General features: G+C 55.0%; 6 protein-coding genes across 6 annotated transcripts; 3 read left to right on the top strand and 3 right to left on the bottom strand.

Annotated features, from left to right (window-relative positions):
* Positions 1-677: 677 nt before the first annotated feature.
* On the top strand, positions 678-1,713 carry HMPREF1541_03252 (uncharacterized protein; the record flags this gene model as incomplete). The annotated part of the gene is made up of 3 exons (XM_008717604.1): positions 678-941; positions 1,021-1,412; positions 1,506-1,713. 3 exons carry the CDS (start codon positions 678-680, stop codon positions 1,711-1,713), a joined length of 864 nt encoding a protein of 287 aa, XP_008715826.1.
* A 659-nt stretch (positions 1,714-2,372) lies between these two features.
* On the bottom strand, positions 2,373-3,663 carry HMPREF1541_03251 (uncharacterized protein; the record flags this gene model as incomplete). The annotated part of the gene is made up of 3 exons (XM_008717603.1): positions 2,373-2,499; positions 2,559-3,541; positions 3,598-3,663. The coding sequence occupies 3 exons, from the start codon at positions 3,661-3,663 to the stop codon at positions 2,373-2,375; spliced, it is 1,176 nt and encodes a 391-aa protein (XP_008715825.1).
* Positions 3,664-4,801: 1,138 nt separating this feature from the next.
* On the bottom strand, positions 4,802-5,638 carry HMPREF1541_03250 (uncharacterized protein; the record flags this gene model as incomplete). Its single annotated transcript, XM_008717602.1, has 1 exon — positions 4,802-5,638. The coding sequence occupies one exon, from the start codon at positions 5,636-5,638 to the stop codon at positions 4,802-4,804; it is 837 nt and encodes a 278-aa protein (XP_008715824.1).
* Positions 5,639-6,315: 677 nt separating this feature from the next.
* Positions 6,316-7,248, top strand: HMPREF1541_03249 (uncharacterized protein; the record flags this gene model as incomplete). The annotated part of the gene is made up of 1 exon (XM_008717601.1): positions 6,316-7,248. The coding sequence occupies one exon, from the start codon at positions 6,316-6,318 to the stop codon at positions 7,246-7,248; it is 933 nt and encodes a 310-aa protein (XP_008715823.1).
* An 847-nt stretch (positions 7,249-8,095) lies between these two features.
* On the bottom strand, positions 8,096-10,531 carry HMPREF1541_03248 (uncharacterized protein; the record flags this gene model as incomplete). The annotated part of the gene is made up of 2 exons (XM_008717600.1): positions 8,096-10,461; positions 10,513-10,531. The coding sequence occupies 2 exons, from the start codon at positions 10,529-10,531 to the stop codon at positions 8,096-8,098; spliced, it is 2,385 nt and encodes a 794-aa protein (XP_008715822.1).
* Positions 10,532-11,185: 654 nt separating this feature from the next.
* On the top strand, positions 11,186-12,340 carry HMPREF1541_03247 (uncharacterized protein; the record flags this gene model as incomplete). Its single annotated transcript, XM_008717599.1, has 1 exon — positions 11,186-12,340. The coding sequence occupies one exon, from the start codon at positions 11,186-11,188 to the stop codon at positions 12,338-12,340; it is 1,155 nt and encodes a 384-aa protein (XP_008715821.1).
* Between the last annotated feature and the right edge of the window lie 208 nt (positions 12,341-12,548).

Raw genomic sequence — 12,548 nt, 5'->3', positions numbered from 1 at the left:
CAACAAGGACAATGATGTAGAGAACACGCAAGGAGTAACGACGAGCATGTAAGCGACACTCTGGACGGGCGGATTACTGTATGACTGACTGAAGTTCAGACTAGTCCATCTCATGTGTAGCAAAGCACCGTTGATTAATACCTTTGCCAGAATATCCTGCTAGATTGAGATTGCCCGATGAAGCATGTCAAGCAACTTACATGTCAAACAGACCCACTGACGCCAACAACAACGCCACAGTCAGAACTGCCTCGACGCCACACTGCTGCCCCTCCACCCATTGCCAGGTGACTCCATAAAGGAAGACCCCTCGCTGACACCACAAACCAAGATACCGAAATCAGTCCGACAGCAACCCCTCATTGAAATCGTCCCGCGAACCACCCCTGCCACCGATTCGCGTGGCACGGCTTACACGCCGCCCGGTACCGCAAACCTCGTGGGTTGGCGTCTCTGTGAACGTGGGGCTCTTCACGTAGGTTGTTTGGAGAAAAAGTCGCTCTGACGATTCTCAGAACCTGGCATCAACAGGTCAATTCCGTGAATCTCGTGAACCTCACTTGTAGTCGTTCCTCCTTGACGATAACAACAACAGCAACCCTGAACACCTTCACAGAAACCGCCAACCAACAGCAGCAAAGACCGCAATCGCCAAAGCCAGCAAACGAACAGCAACCATGTCCAAACCCACACACATCGTCCGCTTCATCGCCGCCGAAGACAACCGGATACACATTGGGCAGCTGGTCGACACGTCGCGCGATGTTGGCCTCGACAGCCTCGAAGGCAAGGAGATCAAGGCCTACCTAATCAACGGCACCATCTTCGCCGGCGAAGTCACCAAGCAAGTCTACACGGTCAAGCAGCTTCTCTCGCCCGTCTCCATGGAGGACTGTAACTACATCCGCTGCCTAGGCCTGAACTACATGGACCACGCAAAGGTACCGTTTGGCCCCCCATCCCCTCTCAATCCCACCTGTCTCCCCCTTCGACCCACTGACACCTCCCGCCTCAACAAAGGAAGCCAACATGGCCCTCCCCAAAGCGCCCATCCTCTTCACCAAGCCACGCACCGCCCTCGCGGACCCCTACCCCGCCGCCATCCCCATCCCGAAAGCCGCGCAAGACGGCACCTCGGACTACGAAGCCGAGCTGTGTCTTGTCATTGGCAAGACGGGGCGCGACATCCCCGAGGACCAGGCCTTGGATTACGTGTTGGGCTACACGTGCAGCAACGACGTGTCGGCCCGCACCATGCAGATGGCCACGACGCAGTGGAGCTTCAGCAAAGGTCTGGACGGCAGCTGTCCGTTGGGGCCCGTGCTGGTGACGAAAGAAGTGGTGCCAGATCCGCAGACGTTGGGGATCAAGGCCATTTACAATGATCAGGTCGTGCAGGATGGGAATACCAAGTGAGTCTTTCGCGAGACTTCCCCCCGGGTCTCTGGCCTCCTCTGGTGAAGCCGCGATCTTGACTAACGACGCGCGCGCGTGTGTGAAATTAGGGACATGATCTTCAACATCAAGAAGCAGATCTCGTACCTCTCGCAGGGCACGACGCTCGAGGCCGGCACCATCTTCCTGACGGGCACGCCGGCGGGGATCGGCTACTTCCGCCAGCCGCGCGTCGTCTTGGAAGATGGAGGCGATATTCGCGTGTGGATCGACAAGATTGGCACGCTGGTCAATAAGGTGCGGTATGAGAGCTGGTGAGACAGTGGGAATGGTGTGGGGGACGTGTGACGTGTGGGTGTGCGCTTGGGAGGAATAAAGACTGGATCAGAACAAAAAGGGAAGGAGGAAATGGCAGTGGTGCAGTGATACAGAGATGGGGTGGGCATTGGTAGATAAACATAGGAAATAGAAGTCGCAAAGCAACTGTCTCTTCTTCAAGGCGAGAAGTTGGGGAGAGACATGCTCGATAAACGATGACTGTCGTGGAGCGCGTCTACAGGCATCTAGCTTCGATACCTTTGGCAGAGTACCTATCTCGACTGATGTACAGGAATTCAGGTAACGTGCCGCAGTCGCAGAATCTTGTCTGCCGGGAATGGTCGACATCGTCCACAGTCTCAACAGTCACACGAAGCGAATAGCGCCATGAAGCATAGCGCCAAAGTGAAAGACCTGGTGCTATTGCACTGTGCTTCGTGCCTACCTCCTATCGCTCGTATATGCAAAATAGATGCCCGTAGAGACAGAAATGTGCCGAAGCCAGATATCTGGCACTCTTCAGCTACTCGTCTGGGGCCACATAGTCACTGCCCGGTACATCCAGTGACATGGGAATGCTTCTGAACAGATCGCAAATTAATTCGAAACTGCTCCACCGAAACACTAGACCCAGCAACTTGTCACTTGTGACTCATTCGCTACTCCAGGAACTCTTTCGGCACGTCCGGGCCCCAGACTGCCAACCCTTCGTGCCCAGCAGGCCCGTAGCCCATCGGCGTATCTTGGTTCACCAGGTCACCATCCGCGTAATGCTCGACCATGAACCTGTCTCAAGTTAGTTGATGGCTGCGACGACGCTCTGTATCATCCCAAGGGAAACTCACCGATTAGGATCCCACCAATAGTCGAAGATCTGGCTTCCTAGAATGTGCCTGCCGACACCCCACACGGATTCATACCCCTTGCCCGCCAACCACTGGTGACCCAGCGCCTGTGTGTCAAAATCGTGCACCTCGAAGCTACAGTGGTGTACGTGTTTCTCTACCCCGGGCGTCAAGGTCGTCAGGAACATGGTGTGGTGGTCGACCAGGTCGTTGCCACGATCGATGTGCGCGAACAAAGCCACCTCCTTGCGCTTCGGTTTGCCCTCGTCATCCGTCTGGCCGTCCAGCGGCACGTACAGGATGTCCGAAGGACAGATGTTGAAGTGGCGCGTGTACCAGTCCATCTGTGCAGCAAAATCCTCGACGTTCAGGCCAAAGTGTCCCAGTTTGTGTACGGCAGCGGGACCAGGCTCGAAGCGCTGAAACGCCTTCTGGCGCGGCTTGTCACTCTCGTCGTTGAGAAGGAGTTTTTCCGGAATGCTGCGCTTTTCTGTGACGGGTGCCTGCCCACAAACGAAGTTCACAGGGAAGCCCTCGGGATCTAGAATGCTGAGCATCTTGCCGCCGCCAGGCGCGTCGCTCATCTCTTGGACTCCTTCGTTGAGGACCTTGGCGCCAGGCAGCTTGGTGATCTTCTCGAGCTCGGCCTCCGACTCGACCTCGAAGGTGCCGCCCAAATACTTGGCCGGGCCCTCTTGGGCGTAGTAGACGTACTGATCAGGTCCATAACCGCTGTACCACCGCTGGGTGGGTGTCTTGTGTGTAACATGCAGGCCGAAGTCGCGGAGGAAGGTGGTGATGACGTTCAAGTCCGGGTGCTGGTAGCGCATGTGAGACAGCTTGACGATCTTGACTTGACTCGCTCGCGAAATGTTACGGCGTTGACGCCAGGCCTCCTTGGATTCAGAGTCTGGGCCAACAGCGAGGTGGTCGGGTAGGGAGGAGCCACGGTTAGGCGAAGGGCCACGGGAGGCGGGAGCACCCTATGACCAAGTCAGTGAATAGTACTGGGGAGAAGGCGGGTGGTGATTCGACGAACATTGGTCTTCTCGTGTTTCTGCTTCTCCTCCGTAAGGTTGTGCTTCAGGTCTTTGGCGGCAATCATGGCGGCGGTGAACGCGGATAGAGCGCGGTTGCTAGTATTCGTGGAATGATCTCAATGTTTGATATACAAGACGATGGGGTCAAGACGCCGACGAGGGTTAAAAGCTTGGGGTATAACAGATAGCGTTGGTCATATAGATGCAGATAGTGCGGAATAAGAACGCTTCACCTGATTAATCTTGCCTGAGCAACGGATCTCACCCCATGGGCAGTGATATGGAGCACGGTCATGAAAGCGTGCCGACAGAAATGTCCCACATGAGCATCTTGGAACAACCTGTGTTGCGCCGCACTATTATCGGCATTTTCTTTTTGTCCAGGATGGACAACGCGGGGTTCAGTTCCGAAGCATACAACCCCACACAACGTCTGGACCATGTATGTGGGACTCGAGCCTTACTGTAGTGGGACAGGTTTGCGGTAGCTGGTCAGAGGTGTGGCGGTGCATCGGGGTCTCTGATGGCTGCGGACTCGGTTGACCGTAGACATTTCGTCCGACTGTCCCAAAGGTCGGCATGATATAGGCTGTGCTGATGACGTGTATTGGTGCTGCCTGGAGTATTTTCAGTCCGCTGAGAAGATTGCTAAGAGCGGCCAAGGGGGCATTCACCGTAGGGGTGTTGTAGGCAGACAAGGATGTTTCGAGTGACCGCAATCGATACGACAAGGCACACTCCAATCGAGTAGAGGAGCATGGAACATTCAGAGGGACGGATTTGATCTGTAAAAATGAAGAGCAGCGACTGTTCACGACTGTGGCTCCGCAGTAGACACGTTTTGCAGTTACATGCTTGGCATCGACGGCAATGGCATTGGACCTAGAGAACACTGCATAGGTAGGTATCTGGTTCGCATTGATCTCTTCAAATGCCACGTACTTGTACAGCGCATGCAACATCTGTCCAGCTAAACGTGGCCGACTGACAGTTTTGGCTCAACTTGCGCTTTTTGACATCCTGTGACCCGCCGCTCCTTCTTCTGTTGCCTTGATGAACGATGTTGCGAATTTACATTGGATCGGCTCTTGATATACACAATTAACCATCGTCCCTATGCTGACCTAGCCGTCCTCGAGCCTGGTTTCAAGATATACCTCAGACTGGTTTTGAACAAATGCTCCTCAGATGAAAGGAAACGTCTCAGAATCTCTTCGCGGCACCGGCAGTTGTAGAAGCCGTTGCTGTGGGCGCCGCCGATATCGATGTTGAGCTGCTGCCTCCGCCACCGCCGCCACCGCCTCCACCTCTGTTGACCACTGCTTGGACGACTTGACCAGCGGTGTTGAACAGCATCTCGACCACCGCGTTCAAAGGCGAGTAGTCGAAAGTCCTTTGGATGAGGCCGTTGGATAGGGTCTGGTCACCGCCAACTTGCGTCATGTTTTGTAGGTAATTACCAACGATCGAATGAACACCGCCGACCTCCTGAACAATGTTGCCGAGGTTGTCTACCAAGAAAGAGATGGTAGATCCGCCTTGCGTGACAGTACCGAGCAGACCATCGACTGCGCCAATGACCGGTTCCAGCAGGTTGGTGAGGTTGCCAATCGTATCAATCAGCAGTGGGTTCAGATCCAGTGATTCGAACACGCGGTTGACAATGTCGACCAGGTGGCCTAGGCGCACCACCAGCTCCAATTCGGCGTCGACATCCGCAATGGTGATGTTGACCTCCCGGATTGACAGTGCGACACCCGCATTGATCGACACCAGACTGGCAACATTGGCGTGAAGATTGATATCAGCTTCCAGGTTGTCGACATTAAGCTCTATCCGGCCAACTGAGAGCTCCGGTACATTGAGAACCACATCCGGGACCTCAGAGAATGCTGACGAAGATGTAGATGCAGGCGGAGACGTCGACGTCGATCCCGTGCCGGAAGTTGACGGTGATGTAGTTGTTGATGAGTCTTGCGCTGTCGCGAAGCCTGCAAGAGCTCCCGCAAGCAGGATTGTCCGGAATAGCTGGCGCACCATGATTACTGACTGTCGTGGGTGGTGTTGAGAAGACGAACAGCGATGTGCAGATGTCAAGAACGTTGAGCTCTTCCAACAGCCCAAGACCACCTCCCCTTAACTGTCGAGCCGTTTTTCCGCATCGCTCGTGCAGTTAATCTCCTTTCATGGCGTCTCGGGTGTCTTTCATCTACCCTGGTACCCCTGCGCTGATCCGGGGCTTGCCCCTGAAACAGCGCCAAGTTCCTAGTTTTCCCTGCTTTTTCTAACGCCATTTCACATCGAAAAAACCGTCTTCAGACACTTTCGCATCCCCTGCCGACAGAAACGCGTCCATGATTCGCTGCACGGTCCGCCACGTTCCCAAGCGATGTTTGAGCAATCTGTTTGGTGGATGGCAGCAGTTACGTCGACCAATCTCGCTTCCTACCCGACTCTTAATATGCAAAATTCCCGCAAAGACATCCAAGGTTCTGGAGATTGTCGATCCACCGTCCAGCCTGTCGGTTAACAACTCGCCTGCACCGTCGAGGAGGTAAGCCCGAGACCAATGATCGGCAGTTGACTCTACTCTCCTATGCCATTCTTACCATTCACATCGTCTTCAAGACAACCGCCCACCTAGGCTTCTTCACTCTGTCGACCACGACATTCCAGAGCTGTGAACAACAAGAGCGACAAACCACCGTTCGATCAAGATGCGCTCAACCTGCGCGCTGTTGCTGCTCTCCCTCCTTCCCGCCACTCTCGCCCAGGATTCCGATGGCTATACCGGCTACAACCTCACTCTAACTGGCGACAATGATTCCGCCTACTACGAGACCGCCAACACAGCAGCCAACACCTCGAATCCCGACTATCCTCCACCAGATGTCTACCTCAATGCGTCTGTACACGTTGGCGAGATCTTTATCCTCGTCCGCGAACTTGAGGCCAAGGTCAACATCGACGCACAAGTCCTGCAACTCCTCGAATTCAACGCCGGTGTTGACGTCTCGGTCGACCGTATCCGCCTGCAGATCCAAAACGTAACCGCCAAGGTCGAGCTGACCGCCCGCCTCTCCAACCTGGTAGCCATGGTCAGCAGCGTGCTCGACTCGGTCGACCTCAATCCCATCCTCGCCGAGCTGGGCAACCTAACCGGCGGCATCATTGGCGGTGTCGGCGACGTGATCGGCGGCGTGATCGGAGACGGCGACTCCGGCAGCAACGGCACCGTGGACGGCACCACCGGCACGCTGGCCGAACGCAGCTTCTCCAGCCAGCTGGCGAACGGCATCCTCTACTCGATCAACGACTACGGCGGCAACGTGCACACGAACCGCGTGCTCTCGCAGGACGGGGACCTCGTTGACCAGAGCCTCGATAACGGCGGCATCGTCTACAATCAGCGCGTCGTCGGCCGCTTCGACACCGACATGGAGTTCACGGGTCGCGAACGTGAGGGTGTCATCTTCGACGGCCAGAGCGTCACCGAGCGCGAGTATATCTACCGGCCGTTCCCTGGCATCGAGGTCATCAGCCAGGTGTTTACGAACGATGCAGGCGATGTGGTGGCAACGAGGCTGATTAGTGAGCTGGAGGGTGGAGGTAGCAGCACGATCAGCAATGATGACGAGGCGGAGCAATAAGGGGGTTGGTTCTTCAAGCGTATTCGATGAAAAAGAATGTTAAGTTCCATGCACCAGTCAAATCTCCTAAAGACAAGGCGATGGAGCTGCTTCACGGTCAATGAGCGCAAGAACGGGCAGACTTGGACGGGAATTTCGTACGCTGTGCACATATGCCTTCACGAACAATTCCTACCATTCATTGAAGCGGACTCGAAGACCGGCCGTCCTGCTGTTTCGTCTTGCGCCTACCACAACTTCTGCGGCGCGAATGAGATCAGCCTTAAGTCAATGCCCGTTCGCATGGAATGGCCCTACGCAGGCAGGCTGGCATGGCGCCAACAGGCGACATGGGCAGTGAGGAAGTGCGCTGCTAGCCGACATTACCCCCGCGAATCCAGTGTATAAAAATTGTAGATATGTATGGATACGTGCGTTTCTCGTCCGTACGGTGCCTGAGCTACAGTACCTCGACTTGATGAACCATCACTGAACTAAGAAAAAAATAATGTTGTCCTTTTAGAAAGTTGGTCTTGGTGGTTGGCAATTGTCAACTTGTCTACATGGTACTATCTGAGAGGGCATTCGTGGCCGTTCCGTGCTCTTCCTTGCTCTGTGCCCGTCCGTGCTCATAGTGGATTCCCCAGCCATTGTTGAACCGACGGCGCATTTCTCAAATAGAAGCACAGCAGAAAAACCGAGGATGAAAAGGAAGAAAACACACAAAAAAAAGGGTATCTGTCTGTCGCTGCAGTGTCACTCCGTCTGCATCCGTCGTGGGCGCCCCCCGGGGCACATCTCACAAACTCCGCTTGCCGATGCTCAATGGCAAATCTCTCTTCGCACCTCCCCTCTCCTCTGTCTGACCTTAGTAAGGGGAATTGACAACCTCGTCCCGCAGCCGACTCGGGCGACCGCCCCGCCTCGGCGTCTGCGGCACACCTCCCGCACTCAGCCGCGATCCCGGAGCCATGATGCTCTCCCGCGTGGGGCGCTTGAAGCTCTTGCGGCTCACCATATCGACCTCGTTCGGTAGGGCCAGGATGACGTTCTTGTCGCTGCCGTACTCAAAGTTGTCCGCCATGACGTTCTCGCCGTACTTTTTGATGTTGTAGCTATCTTTCTTGCCCTCCAGCACCTTCTTCATGTTCCATGTCACCAGGTACGGGCCTGTGGATGTGATGATGCTGGTTTCTTTGCCATCAGGGCTGACGTTGAACTTGGCCTGGGTGAACGACAAAGGCTGCCCTGTGATGTGGCGGATCTGCGCAATGTGCTCAGGGCTCGGCTGCAGGCGACGAGGTTTGGGCTTGGAGTCTTTGGCGAAGGAGCGCTCGAAACCGAGCTTGCCCTCGTAGCGGCCATCGGTCTGTAAGGTATCGATGAGGAGGAGGTAGTTCGTGCAGGTACCGAGCACCCAGCGACCATCAGCGGATACATCAATGCCGAGGATGGGGTCACCCAATGCTGGCACCTGAGTTTTGGCGTTGACACCTAGACGATCGAAGAGGCGGATGTCGCCCTTGTTGCTAGCTACAGCAATGTAACCTTTCTCCGTGGTTGCTTGTGCGGAGAAGTCATTTTTGGATGCGTATTGCTTCATATCAGACTCGACAAGCTTGTTCCCCGAAACACGAGGGTCGAGGCGGAAGAGAGCATTGCGGGAGTGCCCGACAAAGGGCTGAGAAGCAGTCTGCTGAGAGAACTTGGTCTCGGGACCAAAGCCAATGACAGGAACGTCATCGTGAACTTTCCATTCATCAACGACTTTGCCGTACTCGAGATCCATGCGATAGAGGGAGTTCGGGTTGAGTTCGTCCTGAAGAACCATGTTTTGGTCTTCAGCATGGAGCATAACCTTCTTAGGGCTGAAAAGTTTTCCCTTCGGAGTTTCGATCTTGGAGATGTTGGTGGTGAATTCGAGGTGTTTGTTCGGCAGGTGTTTGAAAACACCGATCTTGGAGCCGCGAATGACATACGAACGGTCGTTCTTCGCGCCGACAGCAAGTTGAGAGTTGACATTGCCGTCCTTGTCGCGAGTTTCCACATCGCTTTCGGCCTCGTCGCTGTCGTAGTGCTCGCTGCGGGGGCGCTCGTCTTCCTCTTCGTCTTCCGATTCTTCTTCCTCTTCCTCGGTAGGCGGAGCGTCATCCATGGTTAGATCGTTGAAGGCTTCGAACACATAGTCCTTCTCGGCCTGGTCCTTAACTTTGCCCCATTTCTGCTCGTTCAACTGCTCCCAAAGTGCCTGCATCAGACCTTCTTGGAAGTCTTCCAGCTGCTCTCGATCTTTAAACCGTAGGAGAAATGAGTAAGCAGAGCCGTCTTCCGTGTAGTTATTCCAGATGAAGGACAAATATTCGAAATTGAAGACTGGGCTCATGTCGGCAGACACTTCTTGACCGAGCCGTTCTTCACCAGACGAAGATGTGATCTGCAGCCAGTATTTCCAGTTGCCCAGGTCGGATACTGCAACGGCGACTTGTGAATCCATCAGGTTGAAAGAACCCGACTCAAAGTCGAACAGATGTAGCTCGCCAGACTTCTTGGTGATGACTTCGCCCCGAGTAGGTGCTTGCTGAGCGGCTGGAGCCTCTGTTCGCTGTGCTGCGGTATTGGCCGCCGCAATAGGCTTCTTCTTAGACTGCTTAACCTCTTTCGCCATATGAGCAGCTGATTCTTTGGAGGTCGGACCAGTCTCTTCCGAGATCGAAGTTGCTCTGGGTATTGACTCCTCCTCGTCGAACTGAAACTCTTGCAGTTCCCCGTCCGTGGCGAACTCAGCCTTCTTGCGATATTTACGCTCGTACTGGCACTCGATAGCGGCTAGCTGGAACGTCTGTGACTTCTCTGCCGCAATTGAAGGGTCGCAAATGAACTCGTAGAGGTCGCCAGGATCACCACTCAGGTCCTTCCAAGCAAAGACGTGCTCAGTACCTCGCTTGTCGGATCGAAAATGGAGTGCCTCGTCCAGTAAGAACGTCTTTTCATCCTGGTCTAGTGCATCTGGTTCTTGTTCCTCTTCCCCGAGCTCTTCTTCACCCTCCTCGTACGCGCGCTGTACGACAAGCTGATACTGGAAATCTTGGCCCGTGCGGCGGATTGTGGCGACTGCGTCTTTGTAGATAAGCTCGGAATATCCTTTCGGCGAGAGCGGTCGCACCAGATACAGCTGGCCTTGGGGAATGTCGATGATTGTCTCTTTTGAACCGTCGCCGAAGAGGTATTTGGTGACTATGGCGGGGTTAGCAAACAACTCAAGGCACCGGCGGGGTCTCTCCATACAATTCTTGACCATAAACATCTTGACCTTCACGCGCGAGGCACAGCGCGCAGCTGATCTTTTCTTTCAATGCCGCTCAGACGAGCACCAGTGCAGCGCAATCAATTGCTACGGATAGCTGTTGCTTTGCAGTTCCTCTTGACGCGGTGAGGCGTACGGCGATAGTGGGGTGACCACAATCTCGACGGTGGGCTCTGCGGAAAGAATCTCGGTCTAGGTGCGGTGCGCGAGAAGCGCATCGAACAGTCGACTGTCGCGCAACCAGATGCTGTATGTAGTCTGAAGTACTCAAGGTCAATTTGGAAGCGAATATCAATATTGACAATATTGAAGGCGGCAAACAAGATCAGTTGCCTTCTATTCGCCTATGACGTAGTGCAGATTCTCAGCCTCGTGTCCCGGCGATGAGGCTGCCTGGCAGGTAACCCTGTGTTGGTTGCAACCAGTTGAAACTTCAGCTCTGGTGCCTGCATACGGCGACCGTGGAGTGCGAACCACAAAGAGAGCGCATCTCAAACGGCGCTTCCTTCAAAATATCTCCGAAATTGTTCTCCTGGACCGTGGGCGCCTATAACCCGCCGCAATCCCTCGCATGAGTGCGACCGCTCCCTTCGCCGCCGGCCGATACAGCGGACAAATACCACGAACACGCGCCAGACTATAGACGAGTTCAGGATGGAATCTACATCACAGCCGGGCCGGAAGCCCTCCGGTCAGGGAGAAAAAGCTCAGGACAGCGGCGAGGCCACGTTAATGTCGAATCCCTACAATCCCAATTCCGCTGCGTACCTTGCCTACCCAGTCAAACACGTTATGTCTTCACTCTACCGACGCATGACAGAACCTCCTGAAAATCCTGTCCACAAGCTGCTTGATGCCCCCACTCCCTCCAGGAACACCGTTGGCTGGACACCGCCCCGCCGTTCAGCATCACCCTTCCAACCGCCGCCTCTCACGCCCCTCGCTCTCCAGCATACTCTCTCTGGCTCCGCCGCCACATCACTGCTACTGTCTCGTTCTCTCGCCGAGGAGATCCGTCTTCTATTACCACCGCGTCTGCAGCTCCTAGACCACTGGAAGCTGGCCTACTCGCTCGAAGTGCACGGCTCCTCCCTACGCTCCCTCTATGACGCCTGTGAACGCGTCTCTCTGAACACACAGCGCTCCGGCTACGTTTTGGTAGTACGTGATAGCTCTTCCTTGGGTGCCACTGGTTCTGTCTTCGGCGCGTACCTGACGGACGCACCAAAACCCGCCCAACACTACTATGGCACGGGTGAATGCTTCCTCTGGCGTGCCAGTATATTGCCATCGTTGCGGAATCTTGCTGTCTCCGCCAACATGAACGGAACAGATACTTCGGAGCCTCTTTCGCCCGACCTTCTACAACTAGCTGGCCTTCCACCTCCTCCCTCAGCAGATACCGATCACCTAGCACGCACCACCACCGTCCGTGGCGAAAAGCGCAAATCCCAGTCCACGCCCAACCCTTCCGCTTCGCAACCGACCTCGAAATCATCCACAAACACCTCGGCCGCCAACCGCCTCGCTCCTCCACCTCCGCCATCAGGCACAGCCTCAGGCGCTTCGACACCAGACCGGATTCGCTTCAAGGCATTCCCTTACTCAGGTGTGAACGATTTCATGATCTACTGCGAAGCCGGCATGCTGTCCGTTGGCGGAGGCGACGGGCATTACGGGTTGTGGCTAGACGACACGCTGGATCACGGGATCAGTGAGACGTGTCCTACTTTCGGAAACGAGGAGCTCAGCGAAGAGGGCCGCAAGTTCGAGGTACTGGGCGTCGAAGTCTGGTATGTTGGCGCGTAGGCGGCCCCAAAGTATTCGCGGACCAATTGCGAAGTCAAGCGCAACCATTGCGACAGCCATTCGACTCATGATCAGGAGGAAACTCGCTACATCGAGAAGGTAACATGACATTTAGGAGCAGTGCGCCGCACGCAAGCTGGCAATAGATGGGCATGGAGTTCTTTTTTGTTTAAGATACCCAGCAGGATGATGGCATGTGCAGCCATCT

Source organism: Cyphellophora europaea (genome assembly GCF_000365145.1).
Source record: "Cyphellophora europaea CBS 101466 unplaced genomic scaffold supercont1.3, whole genome shotgun sequence".
Classification (NCBI taxonomy): domain Eukaryota; kingdom Fungi; phylum Ascomycota; class Eurotiomycetes; order Chaetothyriales; family Cyphellophoraceae; genus Cyphellophora; species Cyphellophora europaea.
This window is presented reverse-complemented; position numbering and strand designations above follow the sequence as displayed.